Source organism: Leguminivora glycinivorella, chromosome 18, assembly GCF_023078275.1.
Source record: "Leguminivora glycinivorella isolate SPB_JAAS2020 chromosome 18, LegGlyc_1.1, whole genome shotgun sequence".
Classification (NCBI taxonomy): Eukaryota; Metazoa; Arthropoda; class Insecta; order Lepidoptera; family Tortricidae; genus Leguminivora; species Leguminivora glycinivorella.
In genome coordinates this window covers 2868807-2895639 of record NC_062988.1, presented here as the reverse complement: position 1 = coordinate 2895639, position 26833 = coordinate 2868807, and the positions used below count along the sequence as shown (strand labels likewise).

The window sequence follows — 26833 nt, the reverse complement described above, 5'->3', positions numbered from 1 at the left end:
AAGTGAACAAAAGTTAGTAATATCATGTAGGCTTAGAAATACCTACTTGTAACTTGTATGTTTTTCAATTTCAATCTCAAAAATGCCAATAACCTTTACCCTATTCGATTAAAAAGGGCTGTCATGTTCAAAAAATGGCATTCGTCGAATCCCACAGTCGGCACCAGACGCCACTTCTGCGTTCGCACGAAATAAAAACTCGATAAAAAATGTCGTCGCCACGCGGCGGGGCATTATTCGATAACTGTCGGGGGCGGTATAAGACCATTGAGGGCAACCCTAATTTTACTATCACAAACTAATAGTGAAAATTCAACCTTAGACTGATAACTATAGACTTTATTTCCCTTCGAGTGGTGGGGTAATCTAGTTAGATTTAGACAGTTAAGTTTCGTCTTTATACTGTTGCGTTTAGGTTGTTTTTTGATTTGGGTTGGAGTTCTTAATAAAATAGGGTTGCCAGAAGATTTCTCTATTTATTGGTGGGAAAGGCCGCGTGTCAGATCTAACACCAGTTTTAATATTTTTGGTCGCGTGCCTCGCACGTGCGTCGCTTTGATAAAAAACTATAGTCCAAATAATTCGAGTTATATTGTCATTTTCGTAAATGCTGTTTTTTACAAGGTTTCCTTTGTGGTTGATGGCCAGTCATTACCAAATTGGATGGCTCTAAATAGCTATTGTGGTAAAGGGATGGCACATTGCGGTTGGGATGAAGTATTCGCATGCTAAATTTTAGATTGCTGGATTTTAAAGCGGAGTAATTGAGTGAGAGCAATTACAGACTAAAATATAATGCGCTTTGTCTGAATAATCAGTCAATAGACAACATTAGATTTTCACTTGTGTATGATGTCAACTATATCGATGTGCTCAAATTAGGTACTGAACTTTTTCAAATGTGCATGAAACTATCCGCTTGGCAATAATAGAAGGCTATGGAGTGGCCCAGTTTTCAACAGGTAAACTAAAAGGCAAGAACTCAGCACTGAGGGACCGACTCAATAAGAATCTATAGTTTACTCGTAGAAGTAGAACTACAATTTGTATCGCTAATTTTCGTTGGAGCAATGTAATACCCCTACTTTACATTTATTGCTTATTATTTTGGTAGGTAGGTAGTTAAATTTTGCAGTGAGCCGCACGATGTTCCTCTTTAATAAGAAAATAATTAAGCTACGTTTTATCTACAGTTAATTAAATTGTAGTGCATTTTCTTGTGATGGAAAAGTGGCCTGAGGGCTTTATTTATGAAAACAGAGAATTTAGTGTATCTTATACGAACACATTTTTTTTTCTTTAATATAAAATGTAGTTAGGTACCTGAGAACATTCTCAAAAATGTTTAAGTATGAACCTCAACTTATTTGGCCCATATTCTTAGCTTGATTTTTAAGTTCAAGGATTAATGTTAGCGACATTTAGCCGAGCGTTCTACAAAGCTGTATCGCAATGCTACCTTTTTTTATGACTTTGAGGTATTAGCTTTATCCGTTTACGGAGTTTAGTCTTAGCTTTACGAACAAACTATCTTTTTTTCTTCAATACAAAATATGTTAGGTATAAATGAACATTCAAAAATTTAAATCAACTTCTGTGGATATCTTTTTTTAAGTAGAAAATATTTTTATTTTTCAATAATCACAAGTTATCATTATCAAACTCCACGATGTTACAACTAGCGCCATCTATCCCCCAAACTCCTAACTAAACGCGCCCTCCCAATTTCCGTCCACGTGCCGCGATATTGCTACAAAAGCGACGTGAGCGATACAATGACGTCACAATAGAAACGTCATCGCTGCGTCATAATAGAGGATTATTACGCGGACAACAGGAAATTGGCCCTTCGAGGGCTTTTGGCATTTGGGGGGTTGATGTTTATTAACTGTTATCTGTTAAAATTGCAATTTTGCTGTTTAAGAACTATCTTACGTAGGAAGATTTTTTATAAACACAAATGTTCTAAACTCACACCTGTATTCCCAAAAGGGTTAAGCAGATCACATGTTTCAGCACCACTCGCAGCAATAATAGATTGCTAGCCTACCACCTACACCACAATTGAACTGAACCCTTATCCCACAGCTTCTAGGAGTTCTAGGACCCCCATGGGAAAGTCGGCGATGAATTGGTAAAATACAGAAATTGTTTCCGTAATTATTGCACTATTATTTTTTATAACTACCTATAAATGTGTCAGTAACTATAAAAGTGGGCAAATTTTGTAACTTTTTAAATTGTTCAACAAAATATAAGAAAACAACGTGTGTCAAAATGTAGGTAGAATTAAATATATCAATATCATAATTATTATAAGTTGATACCAGTTTCGTACAGTTTCTTTTAAGCGCATACAGAAGATACCAAAAAAGTTTCAATAAAACATTAAATATTTTCATAAAACTTTTTCAAGTATATTTTAAACAAAACACCTAAAGCTAGAACGAACAACTAAACTTGGTTTCGCTTATCACTACACTAAATCAAAACTTCATTTCCACTGTAGAACAAAAATAAACAAAATAAATAGTTTCAGTCGGAGTCTGATAAGGGGATGCTTTCCTGAAAAAGAAAAATCCTAATTTATGTTCATCAAGAGAAATATAATAGAAAATTTATTATTATCTAGCATTGATATGTAAGTGCATCTCATAAAGTGCGCTGAAAGCATGTTCAAAGTCTGTTCGATAAAGATGAGTCAAAAAATATACCAGACCTGGGTACGTAGCCGAATGGCACAATTTTATCACTTATCCACGTGGATAAAGCATCCGTCATGCTTTAGCAAGCATGTCAGTGTGAGAGTGACAGATGTCTTATCCACGTGGATAAGTGATAAAATTGGCAGCATGATACGCCGGCTGGGTACGTAGCCGAATGGCACAAACGCTCACGAAACGAAACGCGCGTAGATATCGCTCTCTCTCTATCGCTCTTGCGTATTGGCGCGACAGAGCCAGAACACCTTTCGCGGCGTTTCGTTTTCGTTTCGCGTCGCAGAAATGCCATTCGGCTACGGCACCTGATATATTTCCTCGAGTCGTTTCTTTGCGAACATACCTGCGCTAACACAACCGCAGCGTTGGTAAGAGTATTACTTGTCATTTTTTGTTCATTCCGTGACAAATCTTAAAAATCCCAATCACATTTTTATTCAAGATTTTAAGATTTCGGTTCCGAATTCAAGAAAGGAGCTTATTCAATGTAAAAAAAGGTAACTTTTAATGTAAATGTAGATAAATTTATAATATATCGTTAACACAGATTCGAATAAAGTGACAATGTCTAAAGTGGTCGCGTACTTACCTCAAACTCTCCTATAAATATGTCGGAGTCATCGGAGTGGGGAGGCTGGTCGATGTTGTCCACTGCCGTTATCTGAGGTCCTGCAAGACACAAGGTCATCCGATGTTGCAACGACTATGATAAATGTCGTGATGATCCAGACTAATACTATAAATGGGAAAGTGTGTATGTCTGTTTGTTTGTCCGTCTTTCACGGCAAAACGGAGCGACAAATTGACGTGATTTTTTAAGTGGAGATAATTGACGGGATGGAGAGTGGCTACTTTTACGACATAGGCTACTTTTTGTCTCTTTCTAACCCCCCACTTCTCTAAAATAGGAGGTGGAATTGTATGGAGCGTTCCTCAATCTTCGAATTTAACGCGAGCGAAGCCGTGGGTAAAAGCTAGTAACTTATAACGCAAGGGGTTAGTGGTTAAACCCGACCTGTTGAGCAAACTGGCTTTTGAAATTCGTATTAGTATCTGCAATTTTCGCAACGCTCTTATTCAATGAAAAATAATTTCAATTTATTGGGTTTTACCTCTAACCCCTCGAACGTTTCAACCCATATTCATTTTTAGGATTCCGTAGTCAACTAGGAACCTAGTTTCGCCATGTCTGTCCCTTCATCCGCCCGTCCGTTCGCGAATAATCTCAGTGACCGTTAGCACTAGAAAGCCGAAATTTGGTACCAATAATTATGTATCTCAATCACGCCGTCAAAGTAGTAAAATAAAAAGTGGAAAAATGTTTTATTAGGGTACCCCCCCCCTACACGTAAAGTGGGGAGCGTTTTTTTTTTTTATTTCAACCCTAACGTGTGATATTGTGTGATTGACCACAAAAGTTGTAAACGATCCTTGAGGATTTCTTGTTACCAAACTCGCTAACTCATGTATCGATGATTTTCTTACCTAGTGGGATACATTCCATAGGCTCGAACAAGTCGTTGATGAGGTCGAGAGGTGGCGATGGTGCTGGTGGTGGCAGCGAGCAAGATGATGAGATGCTGGTGCCTGTGGAATAGGTCATTATTATTATACTTTATAGTTAATAGGGATAATCTCTAGGTACTAAGGTGCAATTTAATCCAGGTGGATGTTACAAAGTTTGACTTCAATTCATATTTTTTTAGGAGAAAATAATTCAATGTACAATTAAGGGCCGCTTCATAGTCTAGGGTTAGCAAAATAACGCGGGTTTAACAGTTACCCTTGGTTGACAATACAGTTTAACTCCAAATTCAGCGATTAACTCCGGAATGTGCAAGTTGCCCTGTATTAAGGATATGGAGTAAGCTATGAGCTATCGGCGACAGAAAGGAACAAAAGATAGTCGCTCCCGTGTAAATAAAAGAGAAAGCCATATATAGCTTGTAGCTTACTCGCTTTTGGTGGGACCAGCGCCTAAGTGACTCTTATGGTTTTGATATAAAATGCAAAGCAGAAATCAAGAAGGACATCTTCGCATTTTAATAGTTATTTGTTATACAAGGGGGCAAAGTTGTATTTTAACGCCGAGTGTGGAATTGAAAAACGAGCTAGTGAAAGGATTCTATAGTTGAACCACGAGCGAAGCGAGTGGTTCGAGAATAGAATCCTGAACTTAGCGAGTTTTTCAATACACGAGAAGTAAAATACATTTGCACCCATGTGTAACACAAAACTTTTCCCCTCACTATAGCGAGGAAACTACAACGCAAAAAATGCGTTTATCACTGCTTCCAGTAGTTCCACAGGTGGTAAATCATCTTCATTACTAGATTCACCTATTTTTATGAATTTTAAAGCAGTTAATTTGACTATATTCAAGGTCAAATTACTTTACCCACTAGTGGATAAAATGCGTTTTTACCCGCTGGTATTAAAGGACAAAACACGTGTTTCCGAGCTAGTGAGGGGAAAAATATATTAATCTCCGTGTTTTTGACTTACCAGGCTTGACAACATCATCGAAGCTGCGCGTGACGTGGCGTTCCAGAGGCGGGAGCGACGGCATGCATGCCATGCGAGGTTCCATGGCTCCCATGCGAGGCTCCATGCCTCCCATGCGCTCCATGCGTGGCAGCAGGCGTGGGGGTGACGATGGGATCTCTTGCTTGATGGGGCACGACTTGTCGGGTACTTCTCCTACTGTGGAGTAAGAATAGGCTAGTTTCCTATACTAAGGCACTGGTCCCACGGCGAGCTAGTAAACTATGAGCTACCGGCTATAAACACGAACAAAAGATAATCACTCCCGTGTAAATAAAAGAGACACGGCGATGTTACTTATAGTTACTCGCCCAGAGGTGAGCTATCAATATCGCCATGTCTCTTTTATTTACACGGGAGTGATTATCTTTTGTTCGTTTTTATAGCCGATAGCTCATAGCTTACTAGCTCGCGGTGGGACCAGTGCCTTAAAATAAAATATTTTTCAGTACAGATGGTGTTTTTTTTACGCACTAGTGCGAGAAGTGGTTCATTATTTGCCAGGTCGAAACTTTGGAGGCTCATCAGTACTGAAAAACGTCGTACGATACAAGTGCGTAAAAAAGGAAGTTCGAAACGAGTGGCGATAAATTAAAACACGACCAAAGGGAGTGTTTTAAATCGACGCGAGTTACGAATTTCCTTTTCGCACGTGTATCGTACGACGTTTTTCAGTACAGATGATGATGTAATGTACTATTATGCAGTGCACGAAATGAAGCTCCACAAAATTTGAAGAAGTATATGGACAGTAGTTGTATTTCAACAAAATTTCTATTTAATAAGTCAAAGAGAAAGATAAAAAGTAAATGAATTGACCGTGACGTCACTCCACAGTATTTCATAGTAATTCCATACTAGTTAGCAAATCGTTTTGACAGTTCTTAAAAAGAAGCTGATTTGACTAGTAGGAAACTAGCCTATTTAATTTATGGCTAGTGAACGCTTTGACGCTGATAGACGGTTTGTTGCAATTGCCCCTTTCAGCTTCTACCCTGTATTGAAAGACCTGTGGCCCATTAGTCAAAACTGAAAGTTACAAGTTACAAGCGGAAGTTAGTCTCTTTCCAACTTGTCATATTAGACATTGACTACCACTTGTAAATTGTAATTTTCAGTTTTGAACAATAATGGGGACCCTGATGTAGGTACTTGGTACTTTCATCTGTAGAATTAAGTATAATTAACTAAGTAAGTAAATATTATTTATTGATCATTTTAGCATTTTACATGTAAAAAATATATGGAATATTGAGTGAGAGTATAAGTAGGTAACAACAGGCGGTCTTATCGCTAAAAAGCGACCTCTTCCAGACAACCTTAGGGTAGCTGGAAAAACGGAACAGAAACAAAAGCTAACAGGCAGTGCAAGCACAAAAAATATAGAGAAAACCAACACAAACACATATACATATATACCGAATACATAAATAAATATACCTTACATACACATAATACATACATACGTACATAAATACAATAAATAAAAATGGCAACTTAAGATAGAGATAGATATAATTTAAGCTGATTTTTGAAAATTAAGTACAAGAACTCGAGCTTTTTTTAATCATTGGTGGCAAACACACAGATAGCATCTGCTCTTTTCTGGGGTTTTCTGTAAGATAGAAAATTAGTATCACTTACCATCAGCGGAGAGCGCAGTGTGGTAGGCATGGTGTGGTTCTGAACAGCTAAATGTAGTTGGCCCCCGGCTTTGATCTGTGGGACTACGGTGGCGACTACTGGTACTCGGATTTGAACTGCACTCTTCATATCGGAGGACCCCTGCTCCTAAAAACACAAGAGATATAAGTTGAAGAGAAGTCAAAGTGCTTTAGGAAAGTTAGTTAGTTATGAATTAAAACATGGATACAATTGTCAACTTCATAAGTCGCAATAGGCACTTTTGCCAACTGACTACTGTTCAAAATTAAATTATTAATTATAATCCTGCCAACTTGGTAGCTCAAAATTCTTATCAAAAAATATTTGATGCGAATAATGAAGTGATAAGTCTACTAGACAGATATAGGATTATACCTGAGATCGCGCATTTTCAGAATTATTCACCACTATCTTTCCTCCAATTCTCAAGTCATCTGCTGTGGCAGGAACTAACATCTAAAATGTTAAAAATAGAAACACTGAAACCAATTATTCAACCAAAAACATTAATAACTCCAACCAACTAGTCTTCATTACTTACCTGCTTTCCTCCAGGAATCTTAGTATCAATAACTTTCACAAGAACAGGCGTACTGTTATCCGGCTTCAACAAAGCAAATGGCGTCTGCCTGGTAGCCAGAGCAACCCCCATGTGGTACGTCTTTATAGGGTCCACGATGACCCCAGTGCACATGGTGTTCCAGGGCAGGTCGTTGCTCCAATCGCTGGAGTCTAGAGAGGGTGAAGATTTTGGGGTCCAAGAGGAGGAGGACAGGACTTCTATGGAGGTGCCCATGGAAGTGCCCATGTAGGGTCCGACGGAGGAAGATACTTCGCATTGGTCCACTGATGTCCTGGAAATAGAAAGTCATTAATAATCTCATTCCATGAGAGTCAAGGCGTGATGCTCTCCAGCAAGCCCACATTCCATTTTATACACATTTGAAGTAAGCACCTCTTTAGATTGGGACAATCCAAATGAAGGTGGAGTTAGTGTAGAGGATCTTACCAGCAACCCCAGCCCTACTCCATCCCACAAATAAAGGTACATGAATGCAAAAATAATTGATTAAATAAAAAAGCAAAACTATAGAAACAGATTAAATCGCGTATAATTTTCCCGAGTCATGACCAGAAACGGTAAATTAAATCGGGATGTGTATTATAATGAATTTTTTACCGCGGTAACCAGAGTCACCCGTTGACCACAAACGCTGTAAAGTGTTCGAAACATCGGGATCAAATGTAAATTTATTATACGCGCTTTAATCCGTTTCCATAGTTTTATTTCATGAGCAACTATCGCGGTAACCGAAGACAATATTAAATAAAAAAGCTGGAATTGTGACTTGGATTCAATTTTAGAGACCTACTATGAATGATACATACGACTGTTGAACGAAAATGGTCCAGAATTGTATGAATTGGCCTAGTGGGCCTACGAGCAATGGATGGCATACCTGGTGGAATCCGGCTGCGTCTCAGAGACAGAGCTGGCGGCACGAGGTGTGCTGACTCGGCTGCGCAGAATGGCTCCGTTAGCATCCTCAGAATGAGCCTGGCACAAATTGAACTTTTCTGTACTATCTGGTAACTTGTCTCCATAGTAACTTTTACCAAGGTAAAAGTGGTAACTTTAACATTATGTACAAAATGATTTTGCACTTTGGGTTTGCTCCCATAGAAATTCTTTAAACGCAGATACATGTACATAAATATCAAGTAGGTACCTTGTTTTTATGGCACACGAGGTTAGACTGCTGATTGAATCCCTTGAAACAGATGTTGCAACGGTAGGGCCGCTCGTTGGTATGAGTAAATAAATGGTTACGCAAGTTTCCTGCAAAAATGCAACATCATAAGTAAGTAACAGGAGAAATTCACGATATGTTGCCGTCCGCTAACGTAAATTGCATCCAAAAATTTGGTGAAATATGTAAATCTGCTATCCGACAATATAAACCTTATTATCAACAACAACATTAACACAAAAGTTTACAGTCATCAAATAGATTAACTCACTACTTTCAGAATAGTGAGAGTTATTAATGATGCCATGGTATCTCCCGCTAGCCAAAGAAAATCAAAGAGATTTGCCCCATCACGAACGTAGCTCTAATTCGCGTCTATCGTCTGGGCAGAAGGAACAGTAGGTATCTAAAGGTGAAAGGAAGATAAGGATGTTGGAAGGGTAACCTTTCTGATGGAATCCTTTAGGGCAGAGGTGACACTTGTAGGGTTTGACGTCCGAGTGCGTCTTGCGGTGGGAGATCAGGGTAGACACGCGGTTGAACGTTTTGTTACACACCTGAACAAAGGGAATGATTTCTAAGGATATCGCTAATGTTCTTTCTATGATGTTACAGGATTCACAGAACAGGAGTTGGTCTAAAAACAACAGGTCAATAATAATAGGCAGTACCTACCTGTCAAGCAAGATTATGTATGTCCTCCTCAAACGAGCAGTAAAAATCGATGTGACATTTCTCAGTACTTAATCAGTGGACATGAATATTGTGGAGATTCTAAACTTATTTTGAATAAGAACACCGCTACTTAAGTCTAATATCAACATTTTGAGGGTTCCATACCAAAAAGGTACAAAAGGAACCCTTATAGCGCTGCTCTGTCCGTCTGTCACATTGCTAAATATCTCGAGTACTACTTATGCTATCGACTTGAAATTTGGAATAGTTATGAACATTGTTAACCTCTACAAATTGAAGGTACAATCTTTTTAAATTTATTAATATTAATTATAGAAAATGGCAAACATGAAAGGGGGGCAAACTGTAAATGTCAAGTTACTAGGTCAAGTGGGGTATCGTTAGAAAGAGCTCAAATTATACATATCAAAACTATGTTTTATAATTTTTTTGTTGTGGAAAAAAATACGTACGTATGTGGAAATGTAAAAAAAATACCGAGAGATGGCGCTGTACACAATAATACACATCATTCGTACATACCTCTACTGTATACAGTCTTTAGAGTTATCTGAGAAACTTAAGATTATTTTTAACAATTGAAAGTTTGTACGGAACCCTCGGAGGCGAGTCAGTCTCGCACTTGGCCGGTTTTTTTTAGATTCAATTTGTTCTGCAATTCATCTAGTTTATTTAATAAATTCCTTTTAAATTTAAACGATAGCGTTTGAATTTTGCTTTGCAGTTGACAAGCCGGTTTATCCCGTTCCCGCCAAACTTTTGATGCGGAAACATCCGTCATTGGCACGGAATGCAAGAATGCAACAAATACACCCTAAATCTGTTATCACAAAAGAAACATGTAATTGACGTGGTTACTCCCTTGGGACTGGGGGGAACAATTACAACCCCTTTGGTGCAAATTGGCCGCAAAGGGGTAGTTTTGGACGTCATTCTCAGTGATAATGAGCGGCGATAGTGGTTGTACAAATTGTCGTCTACGGAATATGGATTGTCTTATAAATAAAAGTGGATTTGATGAAGTGGAACGGACTATAATGGTCCTAAAATGAATAGTAACTACCCACCCATCGACAGTTTATTTCATCGTAGAGTTCTGAAAGGAATTGAAGGGCCTTAACTGTGGGCTATTTCACTAGACTGACATTGACACTTGACACTGACAATTCTGTGCCTTTGTAGGTAACATTGTTACTCAGCGTCAATATTTCCTTAAACAAGCAATGAACGGCAAAGTGTTACTGTCGGGCGACATTATCACTGTGTTATTGTAAAATAGGCTACTTGTAGTAGTAGTAGTAATCACTTTATTGTGACAACAGTTTATATACAATTTGTAGGTACAGAGATACAAAGGCGACTTGTCATAACAATGAGGAATGTCTTCATGTACAGTCAACCAATTGGAACCCTGGAATGTACGACTCTTGAACGGGTTTGGTACCTACTGTTGGTAGGTCCAAGTCCACTCCTGAGCTGAGGAACAGATTCTTGTTTTTGGGAAGTTTATTGCATGGATTGTGTTAATTTCATGCGAAACCTCATAAAACCGAACTAGAGTCAGATAGAAATGCTGGGCAGCAGTCATGGCTCAAGGTGGAGAGTTGCAAGTTTTTCCCACAAGTATCGTGGAAGTTAGTACTAATGTGAGACTGATGTTTGTAGTAGACATAGACACACGTGTAAACCTTTTAAGCTATAGTGGAATATAATGGGTAGTGGATTTACCTCACAGCCATAAGGACGCTCAGCAGAATGTATGGCGCGGTGCTGGCTCAAGGTGGAGAGCTGCCGAAAGCTCTTGCCGCAAGTATCGCAGTGGAAGTTCCTCTCGTCTGTGTGTGTGGGCAGGTGGCGCATGAGCGTGTATTGATGCTGGAACTCTCTGCTGCCTAGAAATGGAAAACAACATTTTTAACTTCTGAATCTTCTGATTAGCAGAAACATCTGAAATCGATGCCACTAGGCTTAGAATAAATTTAAATTGAAAATGTCTGCCTTGGGTGAGACTTGAAATCCAACTTGACAATTTGAAATGACTTGTAATCCAGAGGCCGTGAGTTCAAGTCTCATCCAGGGCAGACATTTTCCACTAAATTTATTCTAAAAAATGAGATGGCGGAAAGATCTGGACTCATTTTGTGGCGATTGGCTCAGCATGCACAAAGCCGTGACGAGTGGTGGAAAACAGGGGAGGCCTTTGCCCAGCAGTGGGACACAATATACGCTATTTAAAAAAATTGAACAATAACATAATGGGGATTAGTGACATAAAAAAATATAAAAAAGAAGGCGAAAAGAAATGTTGAAGCATGACCATAGTTCCTAGATCTGTCTTTGAAGGATGATTAGATTGAGTATTTAGATGTTCATTGGACACCAAAACATATACTTATGGCGTTATTCCGCATCTGTTTGATATTTGTGCTGTCGCTTATTTTAGTATAGCTCTTTGCTTAGTTTATTAAGTCCGGGACCCACTGAAAATCAACGCTTCGGCATGCCGTGGCAATATGCTGAGTGGGCTCCCAATTTTACATCTAGATTGTGTTGTATTTATCTCTGTTATATTTGTCCAAACTGATGTATAAATAAAAATATTCTATTCTATTCTATTCTATTATGAGTGTACTCACAAATGCCGCATTCCCACAGTTTGACAGTCCGTCCGTGTCTCTTCACATACTTGACGTAGTGGAACCGAGAACGTGGATCCGTTTTGTCCACCTTGCAAGCGCCTTGGGTGCCGCGGCGCTCGTTTGATACCGCTGAAAAACAATGAATTCTTGAGTGTGTTAACTTATGTAGATAGTAATAAAAACAAGTACAAGGCTTCGCTCGCGCTAGAAAGAGACAAAAAGTAGCCATGTCACTGTCCATCCCTTCAACTATCGTACTCAAAAAATCACGTCAATTCGTCGCTCCGTTTTGCCGTGAAAGACGGACAAACAAACAGACACACACACTTTCCCATTTATGATATTAGTATGGATGTAAAATTATTAAAAGCTTATAAAGATCTTTTGAATTAGCCACACCATTTGAAACTGGATGCTGATACGCAATAATGTGTTATCCCACATGAATTTTGCAATAAAATGTCGACTTTAATCGTCTAATTTTTGAGTTGACATCTTATTGCGAAATGCATGTGGGATTAGGGTTGTAAATAGAAAAAAAACCAAATGTTTTTTTTTTTCAGAATTGTGAAAAAAAACATGAAAAAAACCGAGCACCGTGGTTTTTTTTCTAAATATGGTTTTTTTTCAGATGAACAAATAATACGACAATAACGGTTTTTCGTGAGTTGTAACGTGTTTCAATAACAATCACGTACATTTTAATTCAATTAACATTCAGTATACAAACGTTTATTGGGGAATCCCCGATGCTGCGTGTAGCGTGGAGAGGCGGTGGTGTTGCCAACAGTAAATAGTGATAACTACCAACTACAGATTTCGTAAATGTTACTTTTATAAGACCAGAAATTAAAGTTATTTGATTAAATTCGTTTAATAGTTAACGTTAAGTCTAAAAACCGTATAAAAGTATTAACTACTTTGCAAATTTTGAGATTTCGTACTTTAGAAAAAAAACATACTCCAGAAAAAAAACTGTTTTTTTTCACGGTTTTTTTTTTTAAGCCAGAAAAAAAACCGTTTTTTTGCAACCCTATGTGGGATAACACATTATTGCGTATCAGCATCCTGTCTTATTTCCTATATAAAAGTACAATACCTACCTATCAGGTATGAAATAAAAAACTATGTAGGTAGGTATAGGTATAGCCCTAGAAGCAGATAATGAAACCCAAAATCCACAACCAAAAAGGTTTTACCTATCCTCGTAGCAAAATACAGGCTGTTTTAAATATACTCCGTATAAAGGGTGACCCGTAAAACATGGAGTCCATTTGCTAGATTAAAACGCGCCTACAGGATGCAATCCATTTCATTTGTAAAAAAAAGGCTTATTTCAGCTTGAAATATTTTTAGGAGGCGTCATAAATAAAAGCAGCGTGTTATATATATTTTTTTGGTATGGAGTTTGCGTTAGTAAGTAACGTAAGATTTATTAATAATTAATGTTCTCTATCTATATACCGAAATGATTTATGTAAGTTACTGCAAAGAGGATCCAGTTTACAGAGAGTTACTGTCAAAGTAAAATGTGTAATCACAGTGCATAGACTGCTATCTCTCAACACAGACTTAAAACCTTTAAACCTCAGTTTTGACAACTTGGTCCGTATTCTTAGCTTGATATGTGTTAAAATGTCAAAATATTAATGCCATCTATTCGAGAGTCTCCCAAAGGTGTAACGCCATTTAGGCCACCGTACCTTTTTCTCTATGGTTCTTAGGTACGTTTTTTTCCTGGACTTTATCTGTCTAAGGTCAATTCACCTTTACTTGTCCAATCATGTAAACAAACACTGCTGGAAAACATTATCTCACTTTTCTCTGGAATTACACATTATTCATCACTTATAACGTTATTATATACTTAAAGAAACTCACAAAGTATTGAAATCAACCAAAAAACCACTGAAAAATATCATTTCTAAAAATATTTTCATCAATAATTGCAATAACGAACGGATGACATCAAAAACCCCTGACATTACGAAGTCTAGGTTGTCTACGAATCGTAATGTTGGGATGACAACTTATCATTATGAACGATCGATATTAACACTTGAGTTTGTATAGCTTGCAAAAAAACGCGTTGATATTGACTACAATCATTTATCAGATTTTTTTAACCGACTACATTACGTTTTATTTCCTACCCTTTCTTTACAATAAATATTGAACTATCAGTATATTTTGATATTTGTTGTTGTAAATGTTAATCCTAAGTACTATAAAATGAATACTGAACTAGCCTTTTTCACAGGATTGTTGCAAATGTGACGAAAAAGAATTTCATTTTGGTTTTAACATAGATACTGTGTGACGTAAAATTGAAAATCCTCTGAAGACGTCAGCAGCGAAATTATCGTCAATACATCATTTTATCGACACTTCCAATCACTAGTTATTGTCTTTTATCATATTTGACATTTCGTTTGTTTACATTATTGGACAAGTAAGGATGAACTGACTTTATACGGAGTTACATATGTCTTTGGTTACTGCATGTATAAGTGCTGGTGGCCTAGCGATAAGAGACTGCGACTTTCAATCCAGAGGTCGCGGGTTCGAACCCCGGCTCGTACCAATGAGTTTTTCGGAACTTGTGTGCGGATTGTCATTTGATTGATATTAAATTTGTCAGTCGCTTTTAGGTGAAGGAAAACATCGTGAAGGAAACCGGACTAAGTCCAATAAGGCCTAGTTATCCTTTGGGTTGGAAGGTCAGATGGCAGTCTCTTTCGTAAAATTAGTGCCTACGCCAAATCCGTGGACATGCAAGAGAACAATCTCAAAAGGATGCCGAAGACCGGGAAAAGTGGAGAAGACTGAGCAGGAAAGCGGACCCTGGGCACACCTCGGACACTGGCGATCAAATATATTATGAAAGCGGCGCGTTCCTATTAGCATACAGTCTAATAAGCTCGTGTAGGTGAACGCGTATACTACACGCTTGTATGAGTGAAATATGACAGGTCAACTGTTCGCGTTTTTGACAGGCAGTAACTGTGAGGTAACCGAGAGGGGGTGGGAGGCACTTTCAGCGGGGAGCGGGAGTGGACACACGAGAGTACTCTTTATTATACTGTGCCATGGCGCTAGGCCGGGAAAACGCTAGGTAAAAGAAGAAGAACGATGATGATAATGTTGATGGTTACATTTACCCGGTCCCGTGTGGTGACGGTTTAAGAATTTCATCACCCCCTTTCTTCCTGTGGGTGTCTAAAGTCGACTGTGGGATATGGGTTAAATTGTGGCGTAGGCGAGAGGCTGGCAACCTGTCACTGCAATGTCACAATTTCGTTTTCATTAAATCCCTGATTTGCCAAGAGTGGCACTGAAACTTGAGTAGTTCATGTGCTCTGATGCCTACCCTTTTGTGGGATACAGGCGTGATTGTATATGTATGTATGTATGTATGTATGTATGTATGTATGTATTGTATGTATATATGTATGTATGTATGTATGTATGTATGTATGTATGTATGTATGTATGTATGTATGTATGTACATTTAAATACCTGCGGAAGTGGAGGAAACCAGATGGGAGTCGCTGGTCTTCGGAATGTAACTGCGTCCGTTGAACACCGAGCTCGAAGTATCTGCTTCTTGCTGAAACAAAAACATATTATTATCTAAGTATGTTATAGCTTCGAGTTGGTAAGTATCTTAATAAATTATAGTAATACAGTCAAGGTATTAAATATTGTATATGCGGACAAAGCGCTAAAAATGTATCCACAACTTCGTCGTAGTAAAGCAATAAAGTAAAATGCTAAAATGGAAAGGAGCCCCCCTTTCAATTTGGGAATTTTAGTTAAATATAAGTACTAATAGTGTTCTCAGTTAAAAGATATTGCGAAAAAATCTTTGAAATCGAGGTTCCGCTCTCGACTATTTCCTCCTTCAAAACTTAATGAATCGTAACGAAATTTGAGAATCTGAATAACAATGAAATTATCTGTGTCGGACCGTTTAGTTTTTTTGGCTAACAAGGCTTGTACCTTTCGAGAAACGGGCCCCAGACCTTTTTTGCGCCATAATCATTAAGGCCGTTTTTGAAAATTTTTGATGGGCTCTAGCGTCTTTAAAAATAAGAATATCAAAAAAAATCAAAACGGTCCGACACAGATAAAATCATAATAATCTGTGTTAAAAAAATCATTGCTCTATCTTCAAAAACCAGGGAGGAAATAGTCGAGAGCGTTTGTACGGAGAATTGTCCCCTACCGTATCGTCTTAAGAGGGGGTAGAGCAGGGAGAATTTTCAGAATCTGTCAAATTACCCCATTACACACACAAACACCCTTCACTCACACTACCTCAATTTACTGTGAAAGGTCAGTGACCCTTAATTTTTTTCAAGAGTGTTATTTTGAGTTTGTAGTCAACTACTGACCTCCTTTGAGAAATTAAAACTGTAAAAAGGGTAGCATACAAGAAGACAGAGAAAAAATACACGTCATCTAGCTTTCCTTCTCTGTTCATGTCTCATGTGACTTAAATTTACCTAAATATGTAGATAACGTTCCTTACTCAGTTGATTGTTTATCTAGGTGTATTTCAAATTACTTTGCACTTCATTTTGCGTTACTTTTCTATAAGTACTTAGATTAAAAATCATCAGCCTGCCTATCCTCGCAAACATTATTCAAAGTCGTGTGTGAAGGCCGATACCTCCAGGCAGACAATTATGGTCGCGTGATAAATGATAAAACATCAGGCTGTCCCTATCGCACTATTTGTAAGTACGATAGGGACGGCCCGATGTTTTATCATTTATCGCGCGACCATGATTGCCCTGCAGGTCTTCAGAGGCCTGTGCTGCGCATTACGTATATACGGGTTGTATTAAAGACTATCAGATATTTTCTTTATTCTTTTTGGTCGTTAGGTTTTTTTATCATTTATTTTAATACAAAAATAAAGTATGTGTATAAAATAAAAACCTAATGAATAGAGTACAGAGCTAGCAGCAGTCAAGTCAGAGACACAAAGATAGACAGGGAATATCGACGCATATCTTATCCAATACCGCCATTGCCATCTGCATCAGACTCTTGATCTTACCCAATTTCCGAGTCTCTTCTCTTAATTTCAGTTCCTTGAGTTGAAAATGTTGAAACTCATACTTAGTATTAAATAAAACACAAATACATATAAAAATCACAATATAATTATAAATTATGGCTTAGGCCCTGTACCAGTTGCAGTCGCCACGTCTGTAAAGCCCCTTGTAGTTTCTTTTAAATGGCTAAATCCCTAGATGTCATGCCATAAACATCTGTGATGTAACTGAAAATTAAAAAACATCGCTCAAAGATAAGGTTCAAATTAGCATGGCAAAAAATACAGTGCAGTCAAAATACCATCAAAATACGAAAAAGCATATATTATGTCAATGTCAATATCACTGCCGTATGCCGTATTTCAGGCCATAAGGGCTGTTTTCTCAAATATGAAAAAATCTCATAAGCAGAACTTTAAAAAGACTTTCTTGGAAAATTATTTTGAACTTGATAGGTAGAACAATTTTTAAAAGTTGTACAAAAAAAATCTGAACTAAGTTTGTAACTATATGAAAAGCATTTTTTATCTTAGATTGCATATTTTAGTATCGTAACGAATTTTCTTTCAAATAAAAAGAGAATTATTAGAATAGGTTGACGGTGTCTACCGTAAACTGGGGTTACATTGACCAATTTGGGAATTTAAACTTCTCTAGCTTCTACATTTAATGGGTATTTTTACCTATTAAATGTAGGAGTTAGAGAAGTATAAATTCCAAAATTGGTCAACGTAACGTAACTAAGAAAGAAAAAAAATGGGACTATCAACTTTTTAAGTCTTTTCCTGCTAAAAATCTAAAAAGGTAACAAAATAAGTGATATCAGGATTATTGTTTTCTGTCACGATGCCTGCACGTATCAAATGTTTCTTTTTAACCCAGTGGTTGACTGGTAGAGAATGCCTTAAGGCATTATGTCCACTATTTGTACTTATTTTTTATGTGTAATAAAGCATAAATAAATAAATAAAATGTACGCATAAAAAAAACGATGTGATCAAACTTAAACTGACATTGGGGTTACTTTGATACACTATTTTTTTTGTAACGATAATCGAATGTAATCCCTTACAAAAGTATTTTATCTCAAGAAAAAAAAAATGGTTCGCAGAGTCAAATATTACAACTCTTTAACGCTATTTTGGGGTTACTTTGATCAAGAATAAAAATTACCATCTTCAAAAAACCAACTTTATTTGCAATTGTTTCAATATTTATTACAAGAAGAGATCAAATTATCAGCCTCAACAAGTACCGTGACATAATCAACTATGTGTCACTATGGTCAATGTTACCCCATGCAAGTGATCAAAGACACCCCAAAGAGTAAATCATTAGTAGTAAATACCTAGTTTGACTTTATGATACAAAATTCAATACAATGGTATAGCTAAACACATTTCTGGCAAGCTAACTGTGAACCTTTTACTTTAATACCCAAGACGTTAGTTTAGAAGTTTATTTAAACATGAAAAATAGCAACAAACTATGCTTTTATTTTGACACGTTATCCGCACTGCCCAAGACCATACTTACTTATTCACCGCGTCAGAGCACCATCTAACTATAAAGGTTGGTTAAGGGTTATTATATGTGTAGATTTCATTACCGACTACTCATACATAACATATTAAATCCTTATTTTTTTGGTCAAATAAATATAATATGCTCGTGACAGGTCATATTTTGTTCGCAATCCGAAAGAGTCAACCCTAGCACTTTTCCCTATTCACCCCCTTCCCGACCCTATTCACCCCAACGTTAGAGTGAGCGAAAATTACTAAATAAAACGACATATTTTCAAAGACAAACCGAAGTTCACACTGCCAGAAGATTTTTTGTGTAAAAAATTTGCATGGCACATATAAAAAAACTGCTATCGACGTTCAAAAGTCGGTTTTGGCCCTATTCACCATAAATTACGTTAGTTTATACCCGTTCCGACCCCATGAACCCAAAATCTTTAGAAAACGATGTACTATGTAGCCCAATTTTATTTGGTATTTTGGAGGTAACTAGTAAAAATAATTTAGTTTTACAATTGTGCGAAAATAGATTCTCATTTGGCCGTTTTTTTTTACCTGGTCTGGTGGCCTAGTGGTAATAACGTTAGCTGCGTAAGCTGAAGACCCGGGTTCGATTCCCGGCTCTGCCACCGTGGGCCTTTCGTTTTTTCTTTCGTGTATGATATCTATTTCAATATATGTATAAATGTATGTGGACAGTTGGACACTTTATTGTACATAAAGACAAGTTAGGACATAAAAATACAGTATAGTTATGATGTACAAAGGCGACCTTATCCCTATAAGGGATCTCTTCCAACCTTTGAGCGAATTGAAAATTTATTATTCATATAAACTTGAAAAGGAACAAATCAAAAATTATTTATAAAATAATTTTATTTCTTCCCTAGTTGTATAGTTTCATACTTTTATTTTAAAGTAATCCGTTTATATTATAGCAACCATGGGTAATTTTTGCGGACTTAAGTAGAAACGTAGAGGTTGACAGAAGTGTGATTAATATTTCTAAGTGTTAATTTCTTGTATCTAGTCTAACTACGAAGCAATACATTGACGTATAAATTGCGTCCATATACAGAGAGGTCAATCATAAAAATATCACTTTAGGTAAGTTATATATCTTTTATACAATGTGACAAGCATTGACCACACATCCCAATTCACCCCTCTTCCGACCCTAATCACCCCCTTTGCGACCCAATTTCCCCCATTCCTGATCCCATTCACCCCTCAGGCCGCGGATATTTATTCATCCCGTAAAAATTCCCTAACACAGTTGCATCGCTTTCTTCATGAAAACCATTATAAAAATGAAAATATGTCTTATGATTTTCTGTTATACATAAACTTTAGAAGTGTATACACATTCAAAAGGATAATGAACGATTAAAATGAGTAAAAATCCAATAAATTTGAACGTCAACTTTGACAGACATGAAACTGTAAATATATTATTTTCCTACTTTGATTGCGGAAAATAGAAGGAATATGTCAAGAAATATAATAACATTATATACCCCCGGAACCCTTTTCACCCCAAATTACGGTATTTATTAAATTGTCATTATGTATAATGTCGGGAAATACGGAACCCTACACTGACACGCTCTTGGTCGGTTTTTCTTCTTAATGCTATTTAAGAGATAATAAAAAATTACACCTCCCAATTTATACTTAATAAGTTTTTTATGCAAAAATTTCATTTTTGGCACAAGCTAATATTATCGCCGACTGTACCTTTCTTTCAACAATCATCTATTGCTCTCCGAGACATTTCTAAAAACCCCTGACTCAATGGGGATACGACGTTTCATAACAGAGTTCCTATGATCACCTTTCTGCTTCATCATCAGATTAGCTCCATGATACCATAATATTACATTGTCACTTGATTTACATATGTGTGCAAAATTTCAGCTCAATCGGAAACCAGAAAGTGGGTCAAATTTAGCTTCTACGTTTTGACTCAAACTAACATACCTAGTAACAAGGCAAGTTGAATAAAAGCTTGTATAAAGGCTTCTGATACTAGATTTGCAATAAGTTTACTTGTCATAATTTAAGAACAAATGAGACAGACATATCCAATGAAAAGTCTACACCGTTTTTGTGAACTGTCAAATCACCTCATACAATTTACGGCTGTAAGGCAACCAGGTAGGGTTTGTTATTGCACTTTAATTACATATTAATGATTTCTAGCCCGTAAGATATATATTTTGCTTTAACAATGGATAGATATTTATGCGGGTGAGAGTGTAATTTAGGTTTTTATAAGGAATCAAATATTTTTAAGCGACCCGATCAGATATTTATGCGGATAAGGACCCTCCCACATCTACCGTCTTGCGATCGTAGTGTCGGGCCAACTGTATGGCTAAGCCGCGCTGACGCGGCGTCTTTTTCCATACAGTTGGCCCGAAACTACGCTCGCGAGACGCTAGAAAGAGAGACGATGTTTTTGCCGGTCACGGAGCATCACAAATTTTTGCCGGGAACATGTCGTCATATACCTACTTATGGCCCCCTATAGAAAATCAGATATTTTTGCACGGCCGTTCATAGTCATTTATGCTGGTATTCCATGAATATTTGGTCTAGTTGAGTGGAGAAGTACCATTCAAAACAAGCGCTTTCTAAACAACGATGTATTTTGGTACTTTATAATTATTATTGTTTTCAACTTACGATTACGTGTTCGCGGTATGCACAGAGTAAATCTTTAATGAAATTGAGAGATTTTTTTATATATACAATTAAATTTGAACCAGAAGCACTATACCTATACCCGCTCGCATTCCCCTTTTTTCTATTCTAAGTAAGAATCGATTAATAAGTATCTGAATATGTATGGATAAATTAAATTGTAATTGTTTACATACAACCTGTGAAGTTTGGTTGACAAAATTTGACGTAGGTGCTGTCATATATATTTTTAAAATGACGTACTGTTAATACCAGCGTAATGAAAATGTATTCCAATGAGTAAAAGAAAACATGAAACTTTTTTCAATTTAACCGAACTAGAATGAAATCATTTATACTCATTCGGTTGTGTTCGTTATTTTCTTTAATAATGTGATATATTTTTATTTATTTTTTATGCACAAGCCATGCACCTTTAAACTTTAAATGAGATTGGATCTCCACCTGACATATTTGATTTACCCTATTTATTTTGAGCACAGTTTTACACTGGTATGGTTTTTCGTGTACGTACACTAATTTCTGTCAAAATATTTGTCAAATTTAATTGTCAATGCGGAGCGACCGGCGACACGTCTGCCTCCGATGAGCCGCTCACGGCGTCTAATCGAAAGGAGAATTCTGACAGCAATGGCGAATGTATGGAAATTTTACGATAGTTTAAATTTAAGGTAAAATTTCTTTGTTGCCTTTGAGAGGAAAAATATAAAAAACGTCAAAACTTCTAGTCCATTTATCTGGCTTTTAGAATCACTTAATGTTATAACTAAAGTATTGAATTTTTTTAACAAAGTTTACTAAACGGCAACATACGTTTTTCTCATTTTAGGTCAACTTTGCGTGGGTTTATTTATTATACCTTTAATAATTAGAGATTCTGAATAGTCAAAAGTTGTAGACACACTCTTTAAGATAATAACTACATTTATTTTATTTCCTTTAATTTAGAAATGTGAGCAGCATTTGTTAAACGCCGAATGCTCTTTTCGAGGATTTCGTACGACCCCCTCTTAATAGCTTGGAACCTCGCTGGGGCCCGCTGAATCCAGGCGGGGGAAACTAAAGGCAAACCAAGCTATGTTGGCAGCGATTTTAATAGCACAGAAGATATTTAAAATTGCAAACGGGACTTAATCGCGTATTTACTATGTTTTAAACACTAACCTCCGACGTTTCAAGGACGGCATTGTCCCCGTGGTCTCAGAGGAGACTCGAGGTTAGTGTTTAAAACATAGTAAATACGCGATTAAGTCCCGTTTGCAATTTTAAATATGTGTAAACATCGTGAAAGTTTGAATCAGTGTAGCACAGAAGATGTTCAGTGGCTCAGCGTTGCAAAGAAGAAGTTATAACGGAAAAGAGAGCATAATACTTATAGATCGTTATTGACATACGAGGAAAAAAGCCATGGCGAACAAAAAATACTAGCTATAATCTGATTTTTATATAATAGCAAAAAGGATCGAGTATTACAGAGAGTTATTGTCAAAGTAAAATGTGTAATCACAGTGCATAGACAAGCTTAAAACTTTTGAACCTCAGTTTTGACAATTTGGCCCATATTCTTAGCTTGATATGTGTTAAAATGTCAAATATTAATATTATCGCTATCTAGCCGAGCGTCCCCCAAAGGTGTATCGCCATCTAGGTCACCGTACCTTTTTCTGGTACGTTTTTTTCTTAGACTTTATCTGTCTATACGGAGTTACACATGTCTTTGATAATAGTATACATTACCTCATTGCTAAGAGCTGCATCCAAGTCTTTCCCAAAGGTTTGTCCAGTACCGAAGCCGGGTTCAGACACGAGCGAAGCGATATTGCCGTCCTCTTCTGTCCAGGCGAAGCGGGCTTGGGTATGTTCGAGGGTGTCAGGAAAGAATCCATCGCGGAAGAGAGATCGGGAGACATCTAGCTGGAATAAATTTATATAAATGTATAATATAACCTAACCACAAAATTAAAATTTTGAAAAAACCCCTGACCGCGACATAGTAGACTGATTTTCATGAAACATGGCTAAGAACACTCCCGACTAACACAGCTTTCAGACAAAAAAAAAAACTAAATCTAAATCGGTTCATCCGTTCGTGAGCTACGATGCCACAGACAGACACACATACAGACAGACAAACAGACGGATGGACAGACAGACAGAAAGACAGACAGACAGACGGACAGATGGACAGACGGACAGACAGACACGTCAAACTTATAACACCCCGTCGATTTTGAGTCGGGGTTTAAAAAGTAAAATAGTCTTAGGTACAATCTTTCTTTGAAACTAAACTACGGAAGTCTGACGCGTAAAGGGTTAAGAAAGGACAAATAATTAAGTTATAATAAATAAAGTATCCATACTATAATATTAGAAATGGGAAAGTGTGTGTGTCTGTTTGTTTGTCCGTCTTCCACAGCAAAACAGAGCGACGTATTGAAATATTTTTATAAGTGGAGATAGTTAACGGGATGGAGAGTGACATTGGCTACTTTCTGTCTCTTTCTAATCCCCCACTTTCTTTAAATGGGGGGTGGAAGTTTGTATGGAGCATTCAGAATTTTTGAATTTAACGCGAGCGAAGCCGCGGGCATAAGCTAGTATTTCAGTAAATACTTAGGCCGATAGTCCACTATCATATATGTCTATCATAGAAATATTATCATAGGCAACATGCTGTCCTTTTTCTTCACGTTAGAGAAAAAGGGAGGCATACAGATTTATGATCATATTTCTATTACTTATACATACATACATACATACATACATACATACGATCACGCCTGTATCCCATAAAGAGGTAGGCAGAGCACATAAAACTACTCAAGCTTCAGTGCCACTCTTGGCATATAAGGGGTTGAAAGAAAACGATACTGTGACATACTGTACTTATACAAATATTATAGTGGACTATCGGCCTTACAGTACCAGGCGATAATGATTGCACATCGGTTTTTCGTCTTCGTAGAGCGTTGTCTCTTTCTTGCTTATGTGACAGTAATTTCTCTTTCCGATGTGCATTTATCGCCGTTTACTGTACACAGTTTGACTGCCTTGTATAATCTGGCAAACACAACACAGTCAACTTATCAGTCTGTACCTACTTTAGTTTTAATATTTCTTTGGGTAACAACACTAATGTAAGACAAAGACAGAGCGATTCTCACTGTATACGTTTAAAAAGAAACAATCAGATGCTAAACCGTATTTAGCGTAAAATATATATGACAATAAAATTCTGAACTATAAGTAGGTAAGTAATTTTAATTTAATGAAATGAGCAAAAAACACAAAATTTACACTCTTAATTTATCAAAGGTTTGAAAAACATTATTATTTGCTAGAAAGAGACAGCTATCTGTTTAAATGTCACAGTTTATAAAATGTTTCTATGATTTCTGTCAGAAATATTCATCTGCGCTTTCAGCTGAGTGCTTAGGTACGTACTGTACTTATTATTCATATTTTAGTATATTTTTTCAGTTTTATTAAATAATATTATCGCGGCATAAAATTGGAACAAATATTATAGTTACACGGACACGTTATTTGCAAAGTTTTTCATTTACGTTTAGTTTCATCAGGAAATATTTTGACACAATAACACACAAAACACTGAAAAGGAACGATCAATAACTATAATTACTTACTTCATTACCACCTGAATTTGAAATTAATGGCTCCTTATTGTAACTTGAATCGTTTTTGTCATATTTGTCGCTTAAACACACTTTGCGTATACTGCAAAAAAACACAACACGGCACAAAAATAAATATACATTCGTCAGTAAATATTAAATTCAAAACAATAAAGAAATACAATCATTATAAGCGTCGATAAATATCAATGTGGTTGCGATTCATTCCTCGTTTATTACAGAAATAATCGAACATCGCACCTTATTATTTCATCGCCAGGCCTCATGAAACTACCACCCGGCATTTCTTTTATTTCGTCATCAGAAAACATCATTTATTTTTGCAATATTCAACTTTTTAACAAAAAACACGACACTTCACAACAAATTTTCCTTCATTCGCGACGTTTGATTGTTATTTTTGATTCTATGGCAATCCGCGCACGGAATTTCAAAATTGGAACGTTTACTTTTTAATTTTCGGTGGTTAGCTATTCGGCTAAACAGGTTGGTCATGGTATGCGATCTATTTTGTTTCATTGATTTATATTCGTCTTACAAACTAAAATAGTGTTTTATAAATTTTGGCGATGTTATTGTTTTTTTTTAAACAGCTAATAATATTTACATAGTTTTAAAAACACAGGAAAATATGATCTTGCTGGTACTACTTAACCTACTAAATGTTTTGAGTAGATTTAATATAAATTAAATAATATATTCTTACTGTTTCTTCCAAATGAAAATAAGGCAAATATATCGGAGAATTTTGTTTTAAAGGAAAACATGTAGTAAAAGTATCTTCATTACGAAAGAAAACCAAGTAAAAAGCGTTTCTCTTATTATAAAGAGGGTTATTCCGCAACTGTGAGTGGTCTGCTCATTTCAAGCCACTCATACTTGAAGGACGCTCCGTCTGGGAAATACTTGTGAGGACTTATCTTTATTATTCAATGGGAAACCATAAAAAATGCAATTACTTACCTACCTAGAGCCCGTCTAAGATAACTTTGCATTGATTTGAACAGGAGTAGTAAGGGAATGTCATAGAATTTTGGGCATCATAGGTTCGATATACACATACCTCATCTGTAGCATAGACGTGCAGTCCGTGTGCAGTTGCAATACAAGAAGAGTTGCGTTGCAGTTGGGTTGCAGTTCGTTTGTCCCCACGCTTTTTATTATTCGGTATTTTTAACCCCCGACGCAAAAACGACTAACGTGTCTGTCGGCCTGTCCGTTTTGTCTGTCTGGTTGTTTGTAGTCTTTATATTTTCTACTACAGAAACCGCGATTTAGCGTTCTATTTGATTTGAGGTCCTGTTCATGAAAATCGGTCCACTATGTCGCGGAGGGGTTTTTTAAAAATTTTTGTTATTAGATTTAGATGAATTTCCTAGGAGCGGAGTTTTTTATTAGATAAAAAACATTTTTTTTTAATAAAATTATTGATTTAATTAATTTTGCTCAAGCAGATACTCCTACTCAATATTAAGCCTTGGCAGCTAAACGCTCGAGCATAGAAAGAATACCTCCGGGGAATGCCTTTGATTGGGGGATGTGTGATCTAATTGAAATACCTCAGATACCTACCCGCTCGCTGATAATTTCTTGTATGTGGCCACGAAATGCGAGAAGCACAGAGCGGGTTGTCATTGTCATTGTCAGGTAGAGTACAAGGCAAGTTGACAGCACAGAACTATTCTAAGACTAAACTTTCGCTAAAATACGTTTTCACTGGCGACATTTCCTCGCTGTATCAATTGATCTGAATTGAATACGATTTCGTGAACATTTGAAATTGGTCAGTGACATTTAAATTGTTTGTTCTCACTTTTGATATTTGACAGTTCTTCTTTGTCGTCCTTCTTCTACAGCGATAAT

The 26833-nt window shown here is 36.8% G+C and overlaps 2 protein-coding genes across 3 annotated transcripts; both read right to left on the bottom strand.

Annotated features, from left to right (window-relative positions):
* Positions 1-2434: 2434 nt before the first annotated feature.
* LOC125236039 lies at positions 2435-5424 on the bottom strand. Its single transcript, XM_048142727.1, has 4 exons — positions 5226-5424; positions 4206-4307; positions 3310-3389; positions 2435-2565 (listed from the first exon to the last, which is right to left on the bottom strand). The coding sequence occupies exons 1-4, from the start codon at positions 5347-5349 to the stop codon at positions 2536-2538; spliced, it is 336 nt and encodes a 111-aa protein (XP_047998684.1). The 5' UTR covers positions 5350-5424; the 3' UTR covers positions 2435-2535.
* LOC125236038 (zinc finger protein ZFP2-like) lies at positions 5290-25338 on the bottom strand. Of its 2 annotated transcripts, XM_048142725.1 has the most exons (13): positions 25211-25338; positions 24962-25052; positions 23052-23228; positions 15536-15626; positions 12013-12144; positions 11105-11268; positions 9126-9237; positions 8660-8769; positions 8390-8487; positions 7471-7783; positions 7305-7385; positions 6909-7055; positions 5290-5423 (listed from the first exon to the last, which is right to left on the bottom strand). In XM_048142725.1, the coding sequence occupies exons 1-13, from the start codon at positions 25282-25284 to the stop codon at positions 5421-5423; spliced, it is 1593 nt and encodes a 530-aa protein (XP_047998682.1). In that variant the 5' UTR covers positions 25285-25338; the 3' UTR covers positions 5290-5420. The 2 variants fall into 2 exon arrangements, with proteins under 2 accessions (XP_047998682.1, XP_047998683.1); XM_048142726.1 differs by lacking the exon at positions 7305-7385.
* Positions 25339-26833: the final 1495 nt, after the last annotated feature.